At 39.4% G+C, this 23,221-nt stretch overlaps 1 protein-coding gene across 9 annotated transcripts in view; it reads right to left on the bottom strand.

Annotated features, from left to right (window-relative positions):
* The window catches only part of nrcama (neuronal cell adhesion molecule a), a 144,228-nt gene that overhangs the window by 42,563 nt on the left and 78,444 nt on the right, over positions 1-23,221 (bottom strand). For 6 of the 9 annotated variants that reach the window (XM_061914272.1, XM_061914273.1, XM_061914269.1 and 3 more), the window contains 11 exons: positions 20,992-21,135; positions 20,803-20,914; positions 20,576-20,742; positions 14,091-14,238; positions 10,991-11,115; positions 10,792-10,821; positions 5,959-6,060; positions 5,670-5,867; positions 5,522-5,592; positions 3,658-3,883; positions 2,240-2,355 (listed from right to left, as the gene is read on the bottom strand). In XM_061914272.1, coding sequence (XP_061770256.1) covers positions 2,240-2,355; positions 3,658-3,883; positions 5,522-5,592; positions 5,670-5,867; positions 5,959-6,060; positions 10,792-10,821; positions 10,991-11,115; positions 14,091-14,238; positions 20,576-20,742; positions 20,803-20,914; positions 20,992-21,135 — 1,439 coding nt within the window. The remainder of the gene's footprint in view (positions 1-2,239; positions 2,356-3,657; positions 3,884-5,521; positions 5,593-5,669; positions 5,868-5,958; positions 6,061-10,791; positions 10,822-10,990; positions 11,116-14,090; positions 14,239-20,575; positions 20,743-20,802; positions 20,915-20,991; positions 21,136-23,221) is intronic. The other 3 variants (XM_061914268.1, XM_061914275.1, XM_061914271.1) reach the window with 1 other exon arrangement.

Here is a 23,221-nt window from a genome sequence, read left to right as displayed (position 1 = left end):
TCAGTTACTTCAATATAACCTCAGGAAAACATTTGAAGGTGTCTTCAAAAATATACTGTATGAGGGTTTAGAACTTAACCATACAGAAAAGATGTCACCGTACTGAAAAATCTGACCTTTTGGATTTGAATTTTGCCTGTTTACTGTTGCCAGTTTACTTTTGTAAACAGGCAAAAACAAACCTATTTAGATATGCTAACGTGTTACATATTAATACATATATATATATATATATATATATATATTTACATACATATATATACACATATATATATATATATACACACATATATATACATATATACATATATATATATATATATATATATACATATATATACACACATATATATATATATATAGATATATATTGCGCTCTACCACGGTATCGAGCACTATTCTCTGGATAATCCAATCAAGATATATATATACATATATATACCCTTATATATATATATATATATATATGTATATATACATATATATACATATATATAATTAATTTGAGCAAGGATGAAAGATTCGTGGATGAGGAAATTTAGAGTGAAGGACTAGGAAAAAAAAAAGCCAATTGCAGTGGGAGCGATTCAGATGTTATTAGACACATTAACTAGGATAATTCTGGAAAATCCCGTATCAGCCTATTGTTTTAGTGCGATTACACAGTACCTGAAAGTCGGAAGGGTGTGGCCACCGGTGTGTTGACCGCCAGTGTCTCTGAGGGAAGTCACGCGCTGCACCAGGACAAAGCTCCGCTGGTGTCTCCGGTAGGAGCTGACTTACTACCACAATTTTCTCACCGAAAACTGCCGGTTGACATTTGGTCGGGATCCATGTTCGCTTGACCGCTCTGATCCATAGTAAAGCTTCACATTCGGGAATTTTAAACAAGGAAACACCGTGTGTTTGTGTGGCTAAAGGCTAAAAGCTTCCCACCTCCATCTTTCTACTTTGACTTCTCCATTATTCATTGAAAAAACTGCAGAAGATTCAGCAACACAGATGTTCAGAATACTGTGTAACAGTGGTCCCCAACCGGTCAACGCTTAATAATTTGTCCCGCGGCCCGGGGGGGGTTGTCCTTTTTTTTTTTTTTTCTTCTTTGTCATGAAAAAGGGACGTTTCTGTCATGAAAAAGGGATTTTTTTGTGGTTGGTGCACTCTATGTAAGTGTATATTGTGTTTTTTATGTTGATTTAATTAAAAAAAAAAAAAACATTTTTTTTTTTTCTTCTTTTTTTTTTAATAAAAAATTCTTCTGCGGCCCGGTACCAATCGGTTCACGGCCCGGTGGTTGGGGACCACTGCTGTATAATTATGCGATTAAAGCAGACTACTTATAGCTGAGATCGGGCTGGAAAATAATGTCCGCTACAACCCGAGACGTCAAACGCACGCGTCATCATACTGCGACGTTTTCAACATGACACTTTGCGGGAAATTTAAAATTGCAATTTAGTAAACTAAAGCGGCCGTATTGGCATGTGTTGCAATGTTAATATTTCATCATTGATTTATAAACTATCAGACTGCGTGGTGGCTAGTAGTGGCTTTCAGTAGGCCTTTTAAATATTCCATGTAGCCCTTGTGTTATTTTTATTTTCATGCAACATTCTTTTGTAATATTCCCTTTTTGCTTGTCTCAATATATTGGTCAACTTGTTTTTGTAGTTGAAGTGAAGTGAATTATATTTTATATAGCGCTTTTTCTTTAGTGACTCAAAGCGCTTTACATAGTGAAACCCAATATCTAAGTTACATTTAAACCAGTGTGGGTGGCACTGGGAGCAGGTGGGTAAAGTGTCTTGCCCAAGGACACAATGGCAGATGGCGGAAGCGGGAATCGAACCGGCAACCCTCAAGTTGCTGGCACGACCACTCTACCAACCGAGCTAAACTGGCCCATATCGTTTTCCAGCATTCTCTGTTCTTGACTTGATAAACTCCTTATAACGTCTATTTTTCTTTTTACATGCATTTTTCAAACTGTTTGTCATCCAAGGTGCATTATTTTGCCTTCGCTTAGATCTGCATGGAACTTTATCAGTCCGCTGTGACCCTGAGACGAGCCATGATTGCGTAACCACATGGTGGTGCTAAGTTCCCTCTATTAGTGAGGTATGTTCCAGTGTCAGGGTTGTGTGTGACAGTCGACGTGAATTATATTTCGCACAACAACAAACGGCATGACAGCATGTGAGCACAACCTTCAATCACTCAAGGCCTCTCATTTCGTTACCTTGTATCCCTTCAGTTTGCCCCTGATTGAGTGCGAGGACACCGGCTCCCAGTGCACTTCTGCCAGGGTGCTGTTGTGAACCATGACCAGAACGCCGTCGGGCGCGGATGTAGGCACTGCACGGGAAAAACAAAAAGTTGGCAGTTAGCACAGACGGAACATGTTTTAACTAGGGGTGGGCAAATTAATGCGTTAATGACGCGTTAACTCATCAATCTATTAACACCGACAATTATTTTATCGCACATTTGCGTATGTTGTTTACATGCTTTTATTTTGTTAACGCCTTTTCTTAACAAGATGGCGTCGCCCGGCGTCGAGGGGCTCTTGGTAAAGATGGAACATTTGGCAAAAATACCGGACAATTCTGGAAATTTCATGGCTGGCTTACAGCGTGGTCACTCCGGGATCACTTACGACCGCCAGACAATTCTGAATGTGGATAGATCGGGCCGTTTTGGACTGAATGAGGCGTGCTTGCTAGACCGGCTAGCTAGCATGGGAATACTTTGCCGGCTACATCCAGCGGCCTGTGAAGCAGCGGAGTATATGTGTTGTCTGTCTATTTATGAATAATGCAGACCAGGAATGTTGGCTGAGTTCTTAACGTTTGCTTTCAGAGCGTGCATATCACAACATACAAGATGCCGTCATGGCGACACAACCTATACCGGGCTACCGCACATGCTCCTCACTCCTGTTGCATGCTGGGTAGGGTAGTTCTTTTTTCCCCTGGCTCATAACATCACAATATAGTACCATGTATATGATGCGTTCAGTTTATCAAAGCACCAAGCAAACAATCGGAAAATTCCCATCATATCAATTCCTAGATATGGTCATAATAACTACGCAGAATAAACACAACATTATTAATATTGCTACTACGGATAATTTGATCAAAAATTCCCTAAAACAGCCCACTACCTATAATATAAGTTTTTTAAACATAAGATCCCTGATAAAAAAAATGTTTCTGCTATTACCTCAGAAATTGCCTGTTCAGATGTTATGATTGTGGCTCAGAGATTTGTATGTAGATTATATTTATTTTCCATAACAAACAGGATAACTTAAATACCCTGGCAGTGGCAATAAGCTTAAATGTTTGTATTTACATTTTTGGAGTTGATTTTCATAAAATATGCTATTTAACTGCTACTGTTTAACAAGGACTGATTTAAATTGTTTGCACAACAAATGTTTTGGCGCTTTTGTTCATGTGGGAGAATATTCCAATAAAGATGCACTACACACTACTTTTGAATTCATTATTGGGCTTTGCGTATACAATGCAGTTAATTGCGATTAATCGGAGAAATAGTGCGATTAACTTCGATTGAAATTTTTAATCGTTGCCCAGCCCTAGTTTTAACAAATAGTGTAAGAGTCGACAAAAAAAAAAAAAGCTCACTTACAATCTTCCCCGGAGTAGCCGATGATTACTTCAGCTTCCGGCCCGTTGCCGTAGTCGTTCAGGGATTGGACCTTGATCTCGTAGGGTACAAAGATAGGAGTTCCGGTCACGACCACCTGTGTGACGTTGGCCACTGTTGTGGAAGACCACTCTTCATCAACGTCCTTCTGCCTCCATAGGACTTTGTACTCCAGACCAGGGCCGTTAGACTGAAATCCTGTTAGCGGCTTAGAAAAGATTTGATTCGACATCAATATATTGCTAAAAACAAGTACAAACCCTGTTTCCATATGAGTTGGGAAATTGTGTTAGATGTAAATATAAACAGAATACAATGATTTGCAAATACTTTTCAACCCATATTCAGTTGAATATGCTACAAAGACAACATATTTGATGTTCAAACTCAAACTTTTTTTTTTTTTGGGAAAATAATCATTAACTTTAGAATTTGATGGCAGCAACACGTAACAAAGAAGTTGGGAAAGGTGGCAATAAATACTGATAAAGTTGAGGAATGCTCATCAAACACTTATTTGGAACATCCCACAGGTGTGCAGGTTAATTGGGAACAAGTGGGTGCCATGATTGGGTATAAAAACAGCTTCTTTAAAATGTTAAGTAATTCATACACAAGGATGGAGCGAGGATCACCAATTTGTAAGCACATTGTCAAACAGTTTTAGAACAACATTTCTCAACCAGCTATTGCAAGGAATTTAGGGATTTTACCATCTACGGTCCGTAAAATCATCAAAAGGTTCAGAGAATCTGGAGAAATCACTGCACGTAAGCGATGATATTACGGACCTTTGATCCCTCAGGCGGTACTGCATCAAAAACCGACATCAGTGTGTAAAGGATATCGCCACATGGGCTCAGGAACACTTCAGAAAACCACTGTCAGTAACTACAGTTGGTCGCTACATCTGTAAGTTCAAGTTAAAACTCTACTATGCAAAGCAAAACCCATTTATCAACAACACCCAGAAACGCCGCCGGCTTCGCTGGGCCCGAGCTCATCTAAGATGGACTGATGCAAAGTGGAAAAGTGTTCTGTGGTCTGACGAGTCCACATTTGAAATTATACTTCGAAACTGTGGACAGGGTGTCCTGTGAAACAAAGAGGAAAATAACCATTCGTATTGTTATAGGCGCCAAGTTGAAAAGCCAGCATCTGTGATGGTATGGGGGTGCATTAGTGCCCAAGGCATGGGTAACTTACACATCTGTGAAGGCACCATTAATGCTGAAAGGTCCATAAAGGTTTTGGAGCAACATATGTTGTCATTCAAGCAACGTTATCATGGACGCCCCTGCTTATTTCAGCAAAACAATGCCAAGCCACTTGTTACAACAGCGTGGCTTTGTAGTAAAAGAGTGAGGGTAATTTCCTGGCCCGCCTGCAGTCCAGACATGTCTCCCATCCAAAATGTGTGGCGCATTATGAAGTGTAAAATACGACAACAAGACCCCGGACTGTTGAACAACTTAAGCCGTACATCAAGCAAGAATGGTAAAGTATTCCACTGTCAAAGCTTCAACAATTAGTTTCCTCAGTTCCCAAACGTTCATTGAGTGTTGTTAAAAGAAAAGGTGATGTAACACAGTGGTGAACATGCCCTTTCCCAACTACTTTGGCATGTGTTGCAGCCATGAAATTCTAAGTTAATTATTATTTGCAAAAAAAAAAGGTTATCAGTTTGAACATCAAATATGTTGTCTTTGTAGCATATTCAACTGAATATGGGTTGAAAAGGATTTGCAAATCATTGTATTCTGTTTATATTTACATCTAACACAATTTCCCAACTCATATGGAAACAGGGTTTGTAGATACGGGGCGGGGACATTCACTTGCTTACTTTCCAGGAGATGACGAGGTTGCCAGGTTCTGTTCCCTCGCCCTGAACGTCTGATGGATTGTCATCCGGGGCTGCAACATCAAGTAAGTCTACTGACTCTTTTGCTTTTAAATGTCTCAGTTGTTTTGGTTTATCTACGAGGCGTTACCAGCAGGGTTGGTCCGGTATTGGTGTGAGGCCTGGCTGGGTTGGCTGTAGCCAACCTGGTTCTTCGCCAGTACCCGGAAGGAGTAGTAGACGAAAGGCGACAGGTTCAGGTGTGCAGTCGTGCTCGTACCGGGGACCTCCGTCATGTTGACCCAGACGCCTGGCTGGTGCAGCAAATCCTCATATTGGATCAGAAACTCTGAAGACAAAGAAAAAGCCAGGACACATGTATCTCCTGTTTCATGTACCAAGTACACTGACACTTGCAAGCTGGTTTGTTTTTTATATACTTTGTGTGGGACTGTTGTGTTCATCTCCTGGGATCCAAGTGAGCCGAACACTCCTTTCAGTCTGGTCGGTGAGTTCCAGGTCAGTGGCTGGGTCAGGTTTCTCTGCAAAGAAAAAGATACTCTTTAGAAACTCTGTGAGAAGAAACATTTGTTGGGTTTAAAGTACTTCACCATGATGGCGACTGTTATTTTTACTCAGGGATTTATTATATAAGTTAAAAGGTGGGAAGAGAAAAATATTCGAATGTTAAAAAAATATTTAAAATATTCTATATACTAAAAATATGTTATATATTTATACATGTTTTTATTTTAAACTTAAAATTAAAATGGTAAAGCATAACAAATATTACATATATAATTTGAATGTTTGTATAAACTCTCTCTTTGTCTGTGTATCTATCTGTATACATGCATATATATATATATATGTACAGTATATATATACTGTACATACATATATACTGTACATACATATATATATACATATATAATGTACATACATATGTATATATATATATATATATATATATATATATATATATATATATATATATATATATCTATATCAGAATCAGAAATACTTTATTAATTTATTCCCAAGGGGAAATTGAAAAAAACCCCAAAAAAACAAACAAAACAAAAACAAACAAACAAAAAAATGTATATATATATATATATATATATATATATATATATATATATATATATATATATATATATATATATATATATGTATATATACACATACATATGTATATATATATATACATATACCTGTATGTGTATATATACTGTATACATGTATGTGTATATATACTGTATACATGTATATATAATATATACATATATAATGTATATCCATCTGTCTATATAGGCTATAAATGCATATATATATATATATATATATATATATATATATATATATATATACATATATATGTACATATATATATACACTGTACATATAAGCAGACTTATATCCATACATATATAGACACACACATATACACATAATCACAAATACATATGGGTGTGTGTATATATATATATATATATATATATATATATATATATATATACATATATATATATATATATATATATATATATATATATATATATATATATATATATATACACACGCAGGCACACACACACACACACACAATACATAAATGGATAGGTTTATATTTATAGTATGTACACGTAAAACAGAAACAAAATGTATATTGTGTATATGTTAATTTATTTCAGCAATTCGATTTACTAATGAAACTAATATATGATAAAGGCTCATAACACGCAATTCAAGATATTGCAAGCTTTTTTTCAATTATAATTTTGATGATTATGGTTTAAAGGTTATCAAAAAACCTTGAATTTAATATCTCTGAAAATGTGTTTTAAAAAAACCAAACAACTTTAAGCAGTGATCATCAAAATTCTAAGATTTAAAGTCTTGATATATCTCGCTTTGCATGTCATGTGTTTATGTCACATATTATTATCACATTTGAAGTCGAATAGATGATTAGAATAGAAATAGAAATATGATACAAACTGATTCAAAACTATAAAGTAAAAAAAGTTGTGTTATGGACAAAAGCCATCAGGTAAAATAAATGAATGGCAGGATGCTACACTCAAAGTGTAGACAATACTGTATTAGGCACACATGGACAATATGACAAGATCCAAGACACAAGCTGGTGTTAACAGAATAACTGATAAATAATTGCAATTATTGTGGTAATTTTGTCCGATGACTTAATAAGGCTAGTAACCCAAATACCATATTTTTCGGACTATAAGGCACACTTAAAATTCTTTCATTTTCTCAAAACTCGACAGTGCACCTTATAACCCGGTGCGCCTAATGTACGGAATAAGTTTGGTTTTTCTTACCAACCTCGAAGTTATTTTATGTGGTGTATGGTGAAATGACAAAAGTGACCAGTAGATGGCAGGCACACATAAGCAATACAGTACATGTAGACAGCTATATGATGGCAGTCAAACATAAAAGATACAGTACATTTATATTGCAATATGACTTAAGTAAACAACAGTGTATATGTTCCATTGAAATTATAGAACATTACACGTCGCTCAAAAATCTATCAAAATGTTTTAGTATGACTTTGGTAAGCTCTGAAGCCGCACCGCTTGATAGATTATACTTTGCATCAACATACTGTACGAGTAATATTATGGCGTGTGTACAACTTAAGACATACTATCTGGCGTTTTGTTTCGCAATATTATGCAAAAGTAACTTTTTTTTACCTTCTAGTACTGATCTGTATTTGGGATCTGCATTAGTCCTGAAAATTTGCGCGCTGCCACCTTTGAAGTCTGTGTCGACGCCTTCTTTTTCCCTATCTTCTTGTTATGGGACATTCATCCTCCGCTGTTGCCATTTGTAATATAAAGTAGCGTAAAGTTCTTACTAATATCTGTCAGTAAACTCTCCATGACAGTCCTAAAACATACCGGTGTAGTGAGTTACATTATTCACCTAAGGAACTTTAGTTATTAGAGCGTACCGGTCGGACGGTTTTTCACAGGACACATTTCCGACGTTGTTGCATTAGTGAGCCACGGATGAGGAGAAGCTGCTTCGTTATTGATTGAAGTAAAGACTGAATGTCATTAAAACAGTTAGCGCCATCTTTGTACACTTCTTCCACTCCCGTCCTTGCACGCTACACCGCTACAACAAAGATGACGAGGAGAAGACTCTGCAGAAGGTGAGCCATGTAAATAAGACCGCCCACGAAACGGCACATCCTGAAGCGACTGTCAAAAAGTGGCTTGAAGATGATCTATAAAACATCATCTATGCAACATTTTGACTAAAGAACCACCATCACGTTATGTAGACAAGTGTTTTTCAACCTTTTTTGAGGCAAGGCACATTTTTTTCATTAAAAACCCGGAGGCACACCACCAGCCAAAAAATTAAAAAAATGAAATTCCACCAGATTGTTGTGCCTTATTTTGAGTTTGTTGGTGTTTTCCTGTGTGTAGAGCTTTAGTTCTTATCTTGCACTCTTAATTTGGTGGCCCTTCCTGTTTTTTTTGTTTCATGTCTTCCTTTGAGCACTATTCCACGCACCTGCTTTGTTTTAGCACGCAAGGCTATTTACGTTGTTGCTATTCTTCCTTGTGGGGACATGTCATGTCATGTAAGGACGTACTTTATGGACGCCGTAAGTTTTTGCTGTCGTCCAGCATTCTGTTTCTGTTTACTTTGTAGCCAATTTTATCAGTATTTAGTGCCACTTTTCCAAACTTTTTGTCACGTGTTGTTGCCATCAAATTCTAAAGTTAATGATTATTTGCAAAAAAAATTATTTTTATCAGTTTGAACATCAAATATGTTGTCCATGTAGCATATTCAACTGAATATGGGTTGAAAATGATTTCCAAATCATCGTATTCTGTTTATATTTACATCTAAAACAATTTCCCAACTCATATGGAAACGGGGTTTGTAGACCACAAGGAAGTCTTTTACTTTTACAAAAATAATAGTATGACCGCTTTAATGCGCCTTATAATCCGGTGTGACTTTTGTATGAAAATAGACCTGACTAAACCCGCTCATCGACAGTGCGCCTTATAATCAGGTGCACTCTATGGTCCGGAAAATAGGGTACTTGAAACAGCTCTCAATGTAATGCAGTGCACATCTTTGCAGACAACAATCAACATAAATGAAATGTTAGAGCAGGGGTGCCCATTACGTCGATCACGAGCTACCAGTCGACCGCGGGGGGTGTGTCAGTCGATCTCCAGCCAGGCTTTTAAAAAAAAATAGACCTAAAAATTAGTGATCATCAATCTTCACCAAGACGTCACTTAAATGACATTCACGGTACCGGAGGGTCTTGTGAGATGACGCTGGCTGCTGCAAGATCATTATTATGAAAATATGACCGAGAGGAAGGCGAGAAATACTTTTTATTTCAACAGACTCTCGCGCCGTACCTTCCGTCAAAACTCTAAAGGCCGACTGCACATTTCCTATCTTCACAATAAAAGCCCTGCTTCATGCTGCCTGCGCTAACTAAATACAGAGTCTCGGAAAACTGGCGTGCACAAGCGATCCCTCAGAAAGCTGACGTGCACATCACTTGTGCACCCCAGCTTTCTAAGACTCTTATTTTGTTAGCGCAGGCAGCATGAAGCAGGGCTTTTATTGTGAAGATAGGAAATGTGCAATCGGCCTTTAGAGTTTTAACGGAAGGGACGGCGCGAAAGTCTGTTGAAATAAAAAGTGTTTCTCGCCTTCCTCTCTGTCATTTTTTCATAATAATGAACTGGCAGCAGCCAGCGTCATCTCACAAGACCCTCGGGTGCCGTGAATGTCAATCAAGCAAGCTACGGAATTTGCCGCCAATGTTTTTCTTGCAAAGTGTATGGAAGCTGGATGAATTAAACCAACCACTTTCATGTGGTATTGTACAGAAAGGACAACTTTTTTTCTCCTCCATTTGAAAATGTGGGCGTTATCATCATTACTGTCTGATTCCAATCAATGCAAGTCATCAGAATCAGGTAATACACCAACTTATATTCTTGTCTTTGTGAAAGAAAGACATCTATATGTGTTACACATGCTTGTATTATCATTAAACACATTTAACTTGTTTACAAAAATGTCTCTTTCATAAATAAATAAATATAAATGATATCTATAAATGAGGTAGATCCCCTTGAGTTGGTCAATTGAAAAGTAGCTCGCCTGCAGAAAAAGTGTGGGCACCCCTGTGTTAGATGGTATGTGGAGGGGTCACATGACTACACTGTAGACAGATTGTTTACCGTAGACAATAGCTGGAGTAGGAGTAGCCTCTGAGACAGCAAGAATCAAAGAGTAGAGTACAAAACAGTTAGTATTCAGTAAGTGACAGATATGTCAATCAGCAGAAATAAAGCAGGAAAAATGTAAAAATAGAAGCTCGCGTTTTTTATCATTTCTACGCTGACATAAAAAAATGGCATAAAAAACAAAGAAACGTACCGACGACAGTCAGCATGGCGGTGGCTGAGTCCTGGTCCAGGCTGGTGTTCATGATGCAGGTGTAGGTGCCCTCGTCTTCATCCATCACATCTTTGATGACCAGACTGTCTGTGTCCACCTCAAACCTAACATCCGGCAAACAGGATGACTTGAGTCAGATGATTGTCGATTTTGTTGTCAGGAATTTGAATCCACCCTGCATTTGTTTTGGTATTGTCATATTGTGTCTTCCTTTTGGGTGGAAGTTGAGAAAATGTGTTTAAGGATTGGTTTGTTTATGAAACTTGATGTAGTTTCTGTTATTTTAGGAGAGTTCATTGACAGTCATGACTTGGTCAATTTAATTAGAGTACTCGGTAAAAAGTTTATTTTTAAAGGCCTACTGCAGGGGTCGGGAACCTTTTTGGCTGAGAGAGCCATACAAGCTAAATATTTTAAAATGTATTTCCTGAGAGCCATATAATATTTTTTTAAAGACTTAATACAACTAAATCCGTGCATTTTTAAGTAAGACCGACATTTTGAGAGCATAATAAGTCAGTTATTCTTTTTAATAACATTGTTATTCTGAAGCTAACCAATAATAAATAAATTACTTCTTACCATTAATGCAACTTCTTGAACCGGTGCGGTAGAAACCGGATGGATGGATTAAAATGCATGAGAATGTTTTATATTTTGAACGTTATTTTTGACACTGATTACCAGCGGAATTATTCATTACTTATGGTGTTAAGCAATGTCAGCTAAGATTTATCTGAGAGCCAGATGCAGTCATCAAAAGAGCCACATCTGGCTCTAGAGCCATAGGTTCCCTACTCCTGGCCTACTGAAAGCCACTACTAGCGACCACGCAGTCTGATAGTTTATATATCAATGATGAAATATTAACATTGCAACACATGCCAATACAGTCAGGTTAGTTTACTAATTTGCAATTTTAAATTTTGCGCTGAAGTATGGCCCTAAAACGTCATGGTATGATGATGCGTGCGCATGACATCACGTATTATAGAGGGAATTTTGGTCCAGCACCGTTCCCAGCTATAAGTCGTCTGCTTTAATCACATAATTCCACAGTATTCTGGACATCTATGTTGGTTAATCTTTTGCAATTTGTTCAATGAATAATGGAGACGTCAAAGAAGAAAGCTGTAGGTGTGAAGGGGTGTATTGCGGCCGCCCTTACCAACACAAACACAGCCAGTGTTTCATTGTTTACATTCCCGAAAGATGACGGTGAAGCTTTACTATGGAACAGAGCGGTCAAGCGAACACGGTTGGATTGGACCACACACACAAAGTACAGTGTAGTATGCAGCGATCATTTCGAAAGATCGTGTTTCGAAAAGTGTCCCTTGCGAAGGGCAGAGATGGGTGTGGCCACCACCCGTCGACTGGTGCTGAAGAAAGGTGCGGGGCCGACCTTCAGGTCGTACAGGTACGACCATATAATCTCACTAAAACACTAGTAACACAATAAGCAGATAAGGGATTTTCCAGAATTATCCTAGTAAATTTGTCTAATAACATCTGAATCGCTCCCACTGTATTGTCTTTTTTTTTTTCTAGTCGTTCACTCTCACTTTCCTCATCCACAAATCTTTCATCCTCGCTCAAATTAATGGGGAAATCATCGCTTTCTCGGTCCGAATCGCTCTCGCTGATGGTGGCCATGATTATAAACAATGTTCAGATGTGAGGAGCTCCACAACTCGTGACGTCACGCCCACATTGTCTGCAACTTCCCGTACAGGCAAGGCTTTTTTTATTAGCGACCAAAAGTTGCAAACTTTATCGTGGATGTTCTCTACTAAATCCTTTCAGCAAAAATATGGCAATATCGTGAAATGATCAAGTATTTTTTTTTTTTTAATATTTATATAGCGCTTTTTCTCTAGTGACAAAGCGCTTTACATAGTGAAACCCAATATCTAAGTTACATTCAAACCAGTGTGGGTGGCACTGGGAGCAGGTGGGTAAAGTGTCTTGCCCAAGGACACAACGGCAGTGACTAGGTTAGCAGAAGCGGGAATCGAACCTGCAACCCTCAAGTTGCTGGCACGGCCACTCTACCTACCGAGCTAAACCACATAGAATGGACCTGCTATCCCCGTTCAAATAAGAAAATCTCTTTTTAGTACGCCTTTAAGGCCAAAAATAGATGTTCACTTAGTATTACTTTCTTTAAAATATTTATTCAGTATTTTTTAACTTTAGAAAGATACATGATTAAAACGATAATGATGCCAAAAAACATGAAAAAAGATGGGAAATCCTTAAAGGCTTATTGTGAAAATGTAATAATGTTTATAGATTTGCAACAACAGCAACATATTTGTTATCTGTTGTTGTGTTCCCTATTTTTTGAGTGTACAAAAAGAAGGTGTGTTGCTGAGTCCCACTTGGACATAATATGGACTATACACAGATACTTTTTATGAAAATGTAATTTTGTTTATAAATTATATGCAATTTGTTGTTTCCTTATTTTTTTGTTGTACATGGATGAGTTTGTGTTGCTGAGCCCGACTTGGACATTAACTGGACTGGACCTGGTTTTAAAAACCCTTTAGACAAGTCCAGTTTGTGGGTTCTTCCGAGGATGTTGTAGTCGTAATGATTTGTGCAGTCCTTTGAGACATTTGTGATTTGGGGCTATATAAATAAACATTGAATGATTGATTGATAGTTTCATTAAAAACCTGGTCTGGTGAAAATAAGGTCTTTTTTTTATTTTATAAATAAAATAAAATAATATAAATAAATAAAAGAAAAAAACATTTTCTTGTATAAAAAAGAAAGTAAAATAATTTAAAAACAACTAAAAAAAAAAAAAGTAATTAATGATAATGTTAGTGGACCGGCGGCACACACAATCAAGTGGGCTTCAGGGACTGTGTTTCTTGCAGACTGTTATCTATTGTATGTGGTGGGAAACAGGATTTTTGTAGGGAGGGGTTATTTTGGGGGGGCTGATGCACTAATTGAAAGTGTATCTTGTGTTTTTTTGTGTTGATTAAATAAAAACAAAACAAAAAAAACAGGATGACTTGAAGTCACTTTCATCTTCATGAGCGTGACGATGTGTTCAATGTACCTCTCGTCATCCGGCAGTTCGCCGTTGTTCTTCAGCCAGGTCATGGTGGGGACGAGGGAGGGGTCGTGCTTGACCTTACACTCAAAAACGGCGCTCATGCCTCTCTGCACCACTTTGTATTCGGGCTGCTTCAGGATGCGCGTTGGCTCTGGAAGACAAAAGGACTTTATTCTTAAGTGAATAACTGCACCAAAATGTCTATTTATTAGAATTATCAATATCAAACTATCCACTACTCCAGGGGTTCTTAACCTTTTTGACCTCGAAGCCCACTCAAGTACAAACCCCATTTCTATATGAGTTGGGAAATTGTGTTAGATGTAAATATAAACAGAATACAATGATTTGCAAATCCTTTTCAACCCATATTCAGTTGAATATGCTACAAAGACAACATATTTGATGTTCAAACTGATAAACACTTTTTTTTTTTTTGCAAATAATCATTAACTTTAGAATTTGACGCCAGCAACACGTGACAAAGAAGTTGGGAACGGTGGCATTAAATACTGATAAAGTTGAGGAATGCTCATCAAACACTTATTTGGAACATCCCACAGGTGTGCAGGCTAATTGGGAACAGGTGGGTGCCATGATTGGCTATAAAAACAGCTTCCCAAAAAATGCTCAGTCTTTCACAAGAAAGGATGGGGCGAGGTACACCCCTTTGTCCACAACTGCGTGAGCAAATAGTCAAACAGTTTAAGACCAATGTTTCTCAAAGTGCAATTGCAAGAAATTTAGGGATTTCAACAACTACGCTCCATAATACAGTTGGTCGCTACATCTGTAAGTGCAAGTTAAAGCTCTACTATGCAAAGCGAAAGCCATTCATCAACAACATCCAGAAACGCCGCCGGCTTCTCTGGGCCCGAGATCATTTAAGATGGACTGATGCAAAGTTGAAAAGTGTTCTGTGGTGTGACGAGTCCACATTTCAAATTGTTTTTGGAAATATTCAACATCGTGTCATCCGGACCAAAGGGGAAGCGAATCATCTAGACTGTTATCAACGCAAAGTTGAAAAGCCAGCATGTGTGATGGTATGGGGGTGCATTAGTGCCCAAGGCATGGGTAACTTATACATCTGTGAAGGCACCATTAATGCTGAAAGGTACATACAGGTTTTGGAACAACATATTCTGCCATCTAAGCGCCGTCTTTTCCATGGACGCCCCTGCTTATTTCAGCAAGACAATGCCAAGCCACATTCAGCCCGTGTTACAACAGCGTGGCTTCGTAAAAAAAGAGTGGGGGTACTTTCCTGGCCCGCCTGCAGTCCAGACCTGTCTCCCAAGGAAAATGTGTGGCGCATTATGAAGCGTAAAATAGGACAGCGGAGACCCCGGACTGTTGAACGACTGAAGCTCTACATAAAACAAGAATGGGATAGAATTCCGCTTTCAAAGCTTCAACAATTAGTTTCCTCAGTTCCCAAACGTTTATTGAGTGTTGTTAAAAGAAAAGGTGATGTAACACAGTGGTGAACATGTGTTACTACTACTACTTTGGCACGTGTTGCAGCCATGAAATTCCAAGTTAATTATTATTTGCAAAAAAAAAAAAGTTTATGAGTTTGAACATCAAATATGTTGTCTTTGTAGCATATTCAACTGAATATGGGTTGAAAAGGATTTGCAAATCATTGTATTCTGTTTATATTTACATCTAACACAATTTCCCAACTAATATAGAAACGGGGTTTGTATTAACACTGAATTAGTAACCTTACTCTTGATTTTAATTGTACAGTATTCAGTAGGGATGTCCAATGATATCGGACTGCCGATATTATCGGCCGATAAATGCTTTAAAATGTAATATCAGAAATTATCTGTATCGGTTTCAAAAAGTAAAATGTATGACCTTTTAAAAGGCCGCTGTGTACACGGACGTAGGGAGAAGTACAGAGCGCCAATAATCCTTAAAGTCACTGCCTTTGCGTGACGGCCCAATCACATAATATCTACGGCTGTTCACCCGCACAAGTGAATGCAAGGCATACTTGGTCAACAACCATACAGGTCACACTGAGGGTGGCCGTATAAACAACGCCGAAAACTGTTACAAATAAGCGCCACACTGTGAACCCACACCAAACAAGAATGACAAACACATTTCGGGAGAACATCCGCACTGTAACACAACATAAACACAACAGAACAAATACCCAGAACCCCTTGCAGCACTAACTCTTCCGGGATACTAAAATATACACCCCACCTGCTACCACTTAAGCCGCCCCGCCACACACATACACCTCAACTCCCCGCCCCAACCTCCTCATGCTCTCTCAAGGAGAGCATGTCCCAAATTCCGAGCTGCTGTTTTGAGGCATGTTAAAAAAAATAATGCACTTTGTGACTTCAATAATAAATATGGCAGTGCCATGTTGGCATTTTTTTCCATAACTTGAGTTGATCTATTTTGGAAAACCTTGTTGAATTGTTAAACAAAATTAGGCATAATAATGTGTTAATTTCACGACTGTATATATCGGTATCGTTTGATATCGGTATCGGTAATTAAGAGTTGGAAAATATCGGAATATCGGCAAAAAAGCCATTATCGGACATCTCTAGTATTCAGTAATTATATCAACACACAGTCAACAACCTTGTCAAATGATATGAAACCTTAACTTAATCACAAAGATTATTATTTATTTAACACAAACATTAGGCTTTGGTCAGGCTGATTAAAAAAAAACAACTAACTATTAAATTACATTTACATACAATTATGTTGTGCTAAAAAAAAGCAAGTAAAATAATGAATGTTTCTTAACTAAACAATCCATAAAATTTAAATACAACATCAAAATACAGCGACACCGCTTTAGTTGTATTTTTTGCGCTTAAGAAACGCCAGACTTCTTCTGTTTGTTTGAGATTGTCATTACTGCCACAAGTCTGGGCTTCCCTGCTTAGGCTGCTGCCCCCGCGACCCGACCTCGGATAAGCGGAAGAAGATGGATGGATGGGTTTCTATCCCGCATCGAGCCACTTGAAGGCACTACATCAGGGGTGTCCAAACTTTTTCCACAAAGGGCCACACACGGAAAAATTGAAGCATGCGGGGGCCATTTTGATATTTTTAATTTTCAAACCATAACAAAATATATGGATTTTTTTTTTTAATCCTTAGGGCTACAGGGGGCATAGAGGGTTTCAGTCATTAAAATGTAAAAAATAAGTCAAATTATTATTGCTTTATTTTTATTTAATGCTTACAGTAAATCTCTATATCAACTTGAGGTTGATATAAAGTAGAACAAATAAGGTTTTATGCCTTTTCTGTCAAAGACAACTTTGTTTTTTAGTAAAACTGAAATATGCAGTATTTAGAGAGATAGATAGATAGATAGATAGATAGATAGATAGATAGATAGATAGATAGATAGATAGATAGAGAGAGAGAGAGAGAGAGAGAGAGATAGATAGATAGATAGATAGATAGATAGATAGATAGATAGATAGATAGATAGATAGATAGATAGATAGATAGATAGATAGATAGATAGATAGATAGATAGATAGATAGATAGATAGATAGGACTTAACTATACACCGCAAAATATTCATAAAACACTATGTCACATGGACTGTTTATAAAGAGACCATATTATGATTATTTTTCCGACAATTCAAACACTTCTTTGTGGTCTACATAACATGTAATGGTGGTTGCTCTGTCAACATTTTGCATAGATTATGTTTTACAGACGGTTTTCTAGACGCTTTCTGACTCTTCAGGATGCGCTTATTTACGTGGCTCCTCTTTGACAGCGACTCCACCCCTCCAACTTTGTTGTAGTTTTTAACACCTCCATAGAGATTAAGTTCAGACTATACGCTGCTTTGCATTAGAAATGGCAGCTGCGCAAGATGCATGTGCATGTAGGAGCCTGTCTGCCCCACAAGAGGATAGAGAGAAAAAAGGAACTTATTGACTACATCGTCGGACTACAATGTTAGCTAGCAACTGATATAGTAAAGCTTTTTGGGTAAATTTATACCACGTATGCAAGATCCGGTGACGTCATCGGTGCGAAAAACCTCACAGGTTTAGCAAGTTCCGGCTCATTTGCCTCCATCGTTTCATTTAAAATGTTCTGGACTTATGCTGATCCCAAACACACAACAGTAGGTATAAATAGGTAAGAAAAGTTAGTTTTGCATAATAGGGCCTCTTTAAAATAATAACTTTCTGACATTAAAATACTAAAAAGTTTTTCAGGCAATGACAATTTATTGATGTTATTGATATAATCAAGTTTCTTGTTGCAGATAATTGAAAAATGTTGCAAATGATTCATTTTCTCCTCTTGCTACGGCATACTTTTTACACCCAGTAGCTTCCCTAGCCTCTGTACCCCCCCTTATTTTCTCAGCGGCACACCTAGCAATACATGGCTAATGCTAACACTAACGAGATTAAGATATTTGTTTCAAAGAAAAGAACTTGGATGTCGTAATGGCTTGTACAGCCCTTTGAGACACTTGTGATTTAGGGCTATATAAATAAACTTTGATTGATTGATTGATAGATAGATAGATAGATAGATAGATAGATAGATAGATAGATGGATGGATAGATAGATAGATAGATAGATAGATAGATAGATAGATCTTTATTAATTCCTTCAGGAGAGTTCCTTTATTTAGCAATTAAAGCCCTCAAAGATCAATAATGCAGGAGACCATTGATTTTAATTATTAATATTTTTGAGTAATCACAGTGAAAAGTTCAATAAAATCCTACCAAATATATTTGAGATCCGAAAGGATCCCCACCTATAAAGTGATACATTTTATTATTATTTTTTTTAACTTTTAACACTTAAATTTTAAGAACAACTTCCGATATATCTGTCGATTTTAGGTTTGAACTATTATTTTGTTTGTTTTATGCTCTTTAGTCAAAACTTTGATGTTTTTACATGGCAACCACACAACATATGCAATATTTTTCCCACATAAAACATTTTAAAGTGATAATTTTTAAGTAATGGATTTTTTTGTCTTTTTTTTTTGAGCAATGGGAAAAAAAAGAAAATAAAGACAAAAGGAAAAAGAATACTGCCTGCATGGCAGCTTTGTGTCAACATTGCCACTTTTTCTCATTAGAATTCACCTCATTCCAGTTTTTTAAAATCCATCCATCCATCCATCCATCTTCTTCCGCTTATCCGAGGTCGGGTCGCGGGGGCAACAGCCTAAGCAGGGAAACCCAGACTTCCCTCTCCCCAGCCACTTTGTCTAGCACTTCCCGGGGGATTCCGAGGCGTTCCCAGGCCAGCCGGGAGACATAGTCTTCCCAACGTGTCCTGGGTCTTCCCCGTGGCCTCCTACCGATCGGACGTGCCCTAAACACCTCCCTAGGGAGGCGTTCGGGTGGCATCCTGACCAGATGCCCGAACCACCTCATCTGGCTCCTCTCCACGTGAAGGAGCAGCGGCTTTACTTTGAGTTCCTCCCGGATGACAGAGCTTCTCACCCTATCTCTAAGGGAGAGACCCGCCACACGGCAGAGGAAACTCATTTGGGCCGCTTGTACCCGTGATCTTATCCTTTCGGTCATGACCCAAAGCTCATGACCATAGGTGAGGATGGGAACGTAGATCAACCGGTAAATTGAGAGCTTTGCCTTCCGGCTCAGCTCCTTCTTCACCACAACGGATCGGTACAACGTCCGCATTACTGAACACGCCTCCTGTCGATCTCACCATCCACTCTTCCCTCACTCGTGAACTAGACTCCTAGGTACTTGAACTCCTCCACTTGGGGCAGGGTCTCCTCCCCAACCCTGAGATGGCACTCCACCCTTTTCCGGGCGAGAACCATGGACTCGGACTTGGAGGTGCTGATTCTCATTCCGGTCGCTTCACACTCGGCTGCGAACCGATCCAGCGAGAGCTGAAGATCCCGGTCAGATGAAGCCATCAGGACCACATCATCTGCAAAAAGCAGAGACCTAATCCTGCGGTCACCAAACCGGAACCCCTCAACGCCTTGACTGCGCCTAGAAATTCTGTCCATAAAAGTTATGAACAGAATCGGTGACAAAGGACAGCCTTGGCGGAGTCCAATCCTCACTGGAAACGTGTTCGACTTACTGCCGGCAATGCGGACCAAGCTCTGGCACTGATCATACAGGGAGCGGACCGCCACAATCAGACAGTCCGATACCCCATACTCTCTGAGCACTCCCCACAGGACTTCCCGAGGGACACGGTCCAATGCCTTCTCCAAGTCCACGTTTTTTAAAATGTTTTTGTTAATTATTGCAACACTATCAATTTTGCAATTTTTGCAGAATGTGTGGCGGGCCGGTAAAGGATTAGCTGCGGGCCGCAAATGTCCCCCGGGACGCACTTTGGACACCCCTGCACTACATGCATGTTAGTGCACAATTGTCTAGTTTCCCTCCTCCTGCATTATTTCATGTGATAAAGTGCGTAATGTTAGGAATTGATGGCTGACCTTTAACCTCCAAGTAGACGTGGTTCTCCTTGATGCCCAGGTTGTTGGTGGCGATGCACGTGTACTTCCCGCTGTTCTGCGACTGGGCCACATTGATCTCCAAGGTACCGTTCTCGTGGATCACATAGGGGTCTCCGCTCTTAATGCTGATCTTACCGTCTTTGAACCTCCATAGAAACACAGCCTATTACATCGCTTTGATTGGAAGTCTAAAGTGTGGTTCTTACCAGGTGATGCTTGGTATCGGTGAGCCAAAAGTAGCACAGTCCAACAAGGCGGGGCTGTTGGTGATGACTTGGTACACTTGGTTGGGGGGGGTGAGGACCCTCGGGGGCTCAGCTGCACGCAGGAGGGACAGCGTGAGTTTGCAAGACGACGCAAAGTGCCGCGAACGCAACATCGCTGCTTGTACTTACCAAGAACATTCACAAAGGCGTTGGCCATCAGGTAGCCAAATTCGTTGGATGCGTTACACTGATAAACGGCGCTGGACCCGGACTGCACGTTGCTGAGAATCACGGTGTCGTCGTCCACCTTGCGGGTGTGGTCCTCTGGGGCATCTAGCACGTTGGACCGTATTGAAGTATTTGAATCAAATGAGTTCCAATTAAGGCTTCTTTTCAGTAACCACCTTCTATAGTCGTGACAGCAACTAATCCCCAGAATCTACAATTACCACCAGGTCCAAAAACATTGGCATTAAGCCGGCAGTGCACCTTGATTTACGAACCCCTTTATTTGCAAACTTTTCAATGAAGGAACTTTTAGATCAAGCCAAGTATGCCTCTGTGTGCCAACCATGTCTTCAATGTTTCATTCAATCATTCATTTAGCGTCGCCCCTGCAGGCAAAAGCAGGGCAGCATTGTTGTGGAGGCGGAGTCCTCCACATGATTGATTGATACTTTTATTAGTAGATTGCACATTTCAGTACATATTCCGTGCAATTCACCACTAAATGGTAACACCCCAATATGTTGTTCAACTTGTTTAAGTCGGGGTCCACGTTGCCATGAATTGATTAACGTGGACCTCGACTTAAACAAGTTGAAAAACGTATTGGGGTGTTACCATTTAGTGGTCAATTGTACGGAATATGTACTGTACTGTGCAATCTACTAATAAAAGTTTCAATTGATCAATCAATCAATTTAATCAATTCAAGGTTTCTCCCTGCGCGGACGAACTGACGGATGTATTTGTTTCCAATTTTTCAGTATGTCACTGTCTACATCAGGGGTCACCAACGCGGTGCCCGTAAGGACCAGATGAGTCGCCCACTGGCCTGTTCTAAAAATAGCTCAAATAGCAGCACTTACCAGTGAGCTGCCTTTTTTTTTTACATTTTATTTGTTTACTAGGAAGCTGGTCTCGCTTTGCTCAACATTTTTAATTCTAAGCGATTTTAGGATTTTTAAACACATATACCCTCCATCCATCCATTTACTACCGCTTATTCCCTTTCGGGGTCGCGGGGGGCGCTGGCGCCTATCTCAGCTACAATTGGGCGGAAGGCGGGGTACACCCTGGACAAGTCGCCACCTCATCGCAGGGCCAACACAGATAGACAGACAACATTCACACCCACATTCACACACTAGGGCCAATTTTAGTGTTGCCAATCAACCTATCCCCAGGTGCATGTCTTTGGAGGTGGGAGGGGCCTATCCCCAGGTGCATGTCTTTGGAAGTGGGAGGAAGCCGGAGTACCCGGAGGGAACCCACGCATTCACGGGGAGAACATGCAAACTCCACACAGAAAGATCCCGAGCCTGGATTTGAACCCAGGACTGCAGGACCTTCGTATTGTGAGGCAGACGCACTAACCCCTCTGCCACCGTGAAGCCTAAAAAAAACCACATATACCTTTTTACCTTTTATATTCCTTCCTCTTCTTTCCTGACAATTTAAATCAATGTTCAAGTATTTTTATTTTTTTTAATTGTAAAGAATAATAAATAAATTTTAATTTAATTCCTCATTTCAGCTTCTGTTTTTTTGACAAAGAATATTTGTGAAATATTTTTTCAAACGTTTTCCGTTCGGGCTCCAGTACTCTGGAATGCCCTCCCGGTAACAGTTCGAGATGCTACCTCAGTAGAAGCATTTAAGTCGCTCCTTAAAACTCATCTGTATACTCTAACCTTTAAATAGACCTCCTTTCTAGACCAGTTGATCTGCTGCTTCTTTTCTTTTTCTCCTATGTCCCCCCCTCCCTTGTGGAGGGGGTCCGGTCCGATGACCATGGATAAAGTACTGGCTGTCCAGATGGACAGCTCGCCTGTGTATCGGTTGGGGACATCTCTACGCTGCTGATCCGCCTCCGCTTGAGATGGTTTCCTGTGGACGGGACTCTCGCTGCTGTCTTGGATCCGCTTTGAACTGAACTCTCGCGGCTATGTCAGAGCCACTATGGATTGAACTTTCACAGTATCATGTTAGACCCGCTCGACATCCATTGCTTTCGGTCCCCTAGAGGGGGGGGGGGGGGGTTGCCCACATCTGAGGTCCTCTCCAAGGTTTCTCATAGTCAGCATTGTCACTGGCGTCCCACTGGATGTGAATTCTCCCTGCCCACTGGGTGTGAGTTTTCCTTGCCCTTTTGTGGGTTCTTCCAAGGATGTTGTAGTCGTAAAGATTTGTGCAG

The sequence above is a fragment of the Nerophis ophidion genome, linkage group LG10, assembly GCF_033978795.1.
Source record: "Nerophis ophidion isolate RoL-2023_Sa linkage group LG10, RoL_Noph_v1.0, whole genome shotgun sequence".
NCBI classification, from domain to species: domain Eukaryota; kingdom Metazoa; phylum Chordata; class Actinopteri; order Syngnathiformes; family Syngnathidae; genus Nerophis; species Nerophis ophidion.
The sequence above is the reverse complement of the archived record's forward strand: the minus strand, read 5'-3'. Positions and strand labels throughout refer to the sequence as shown.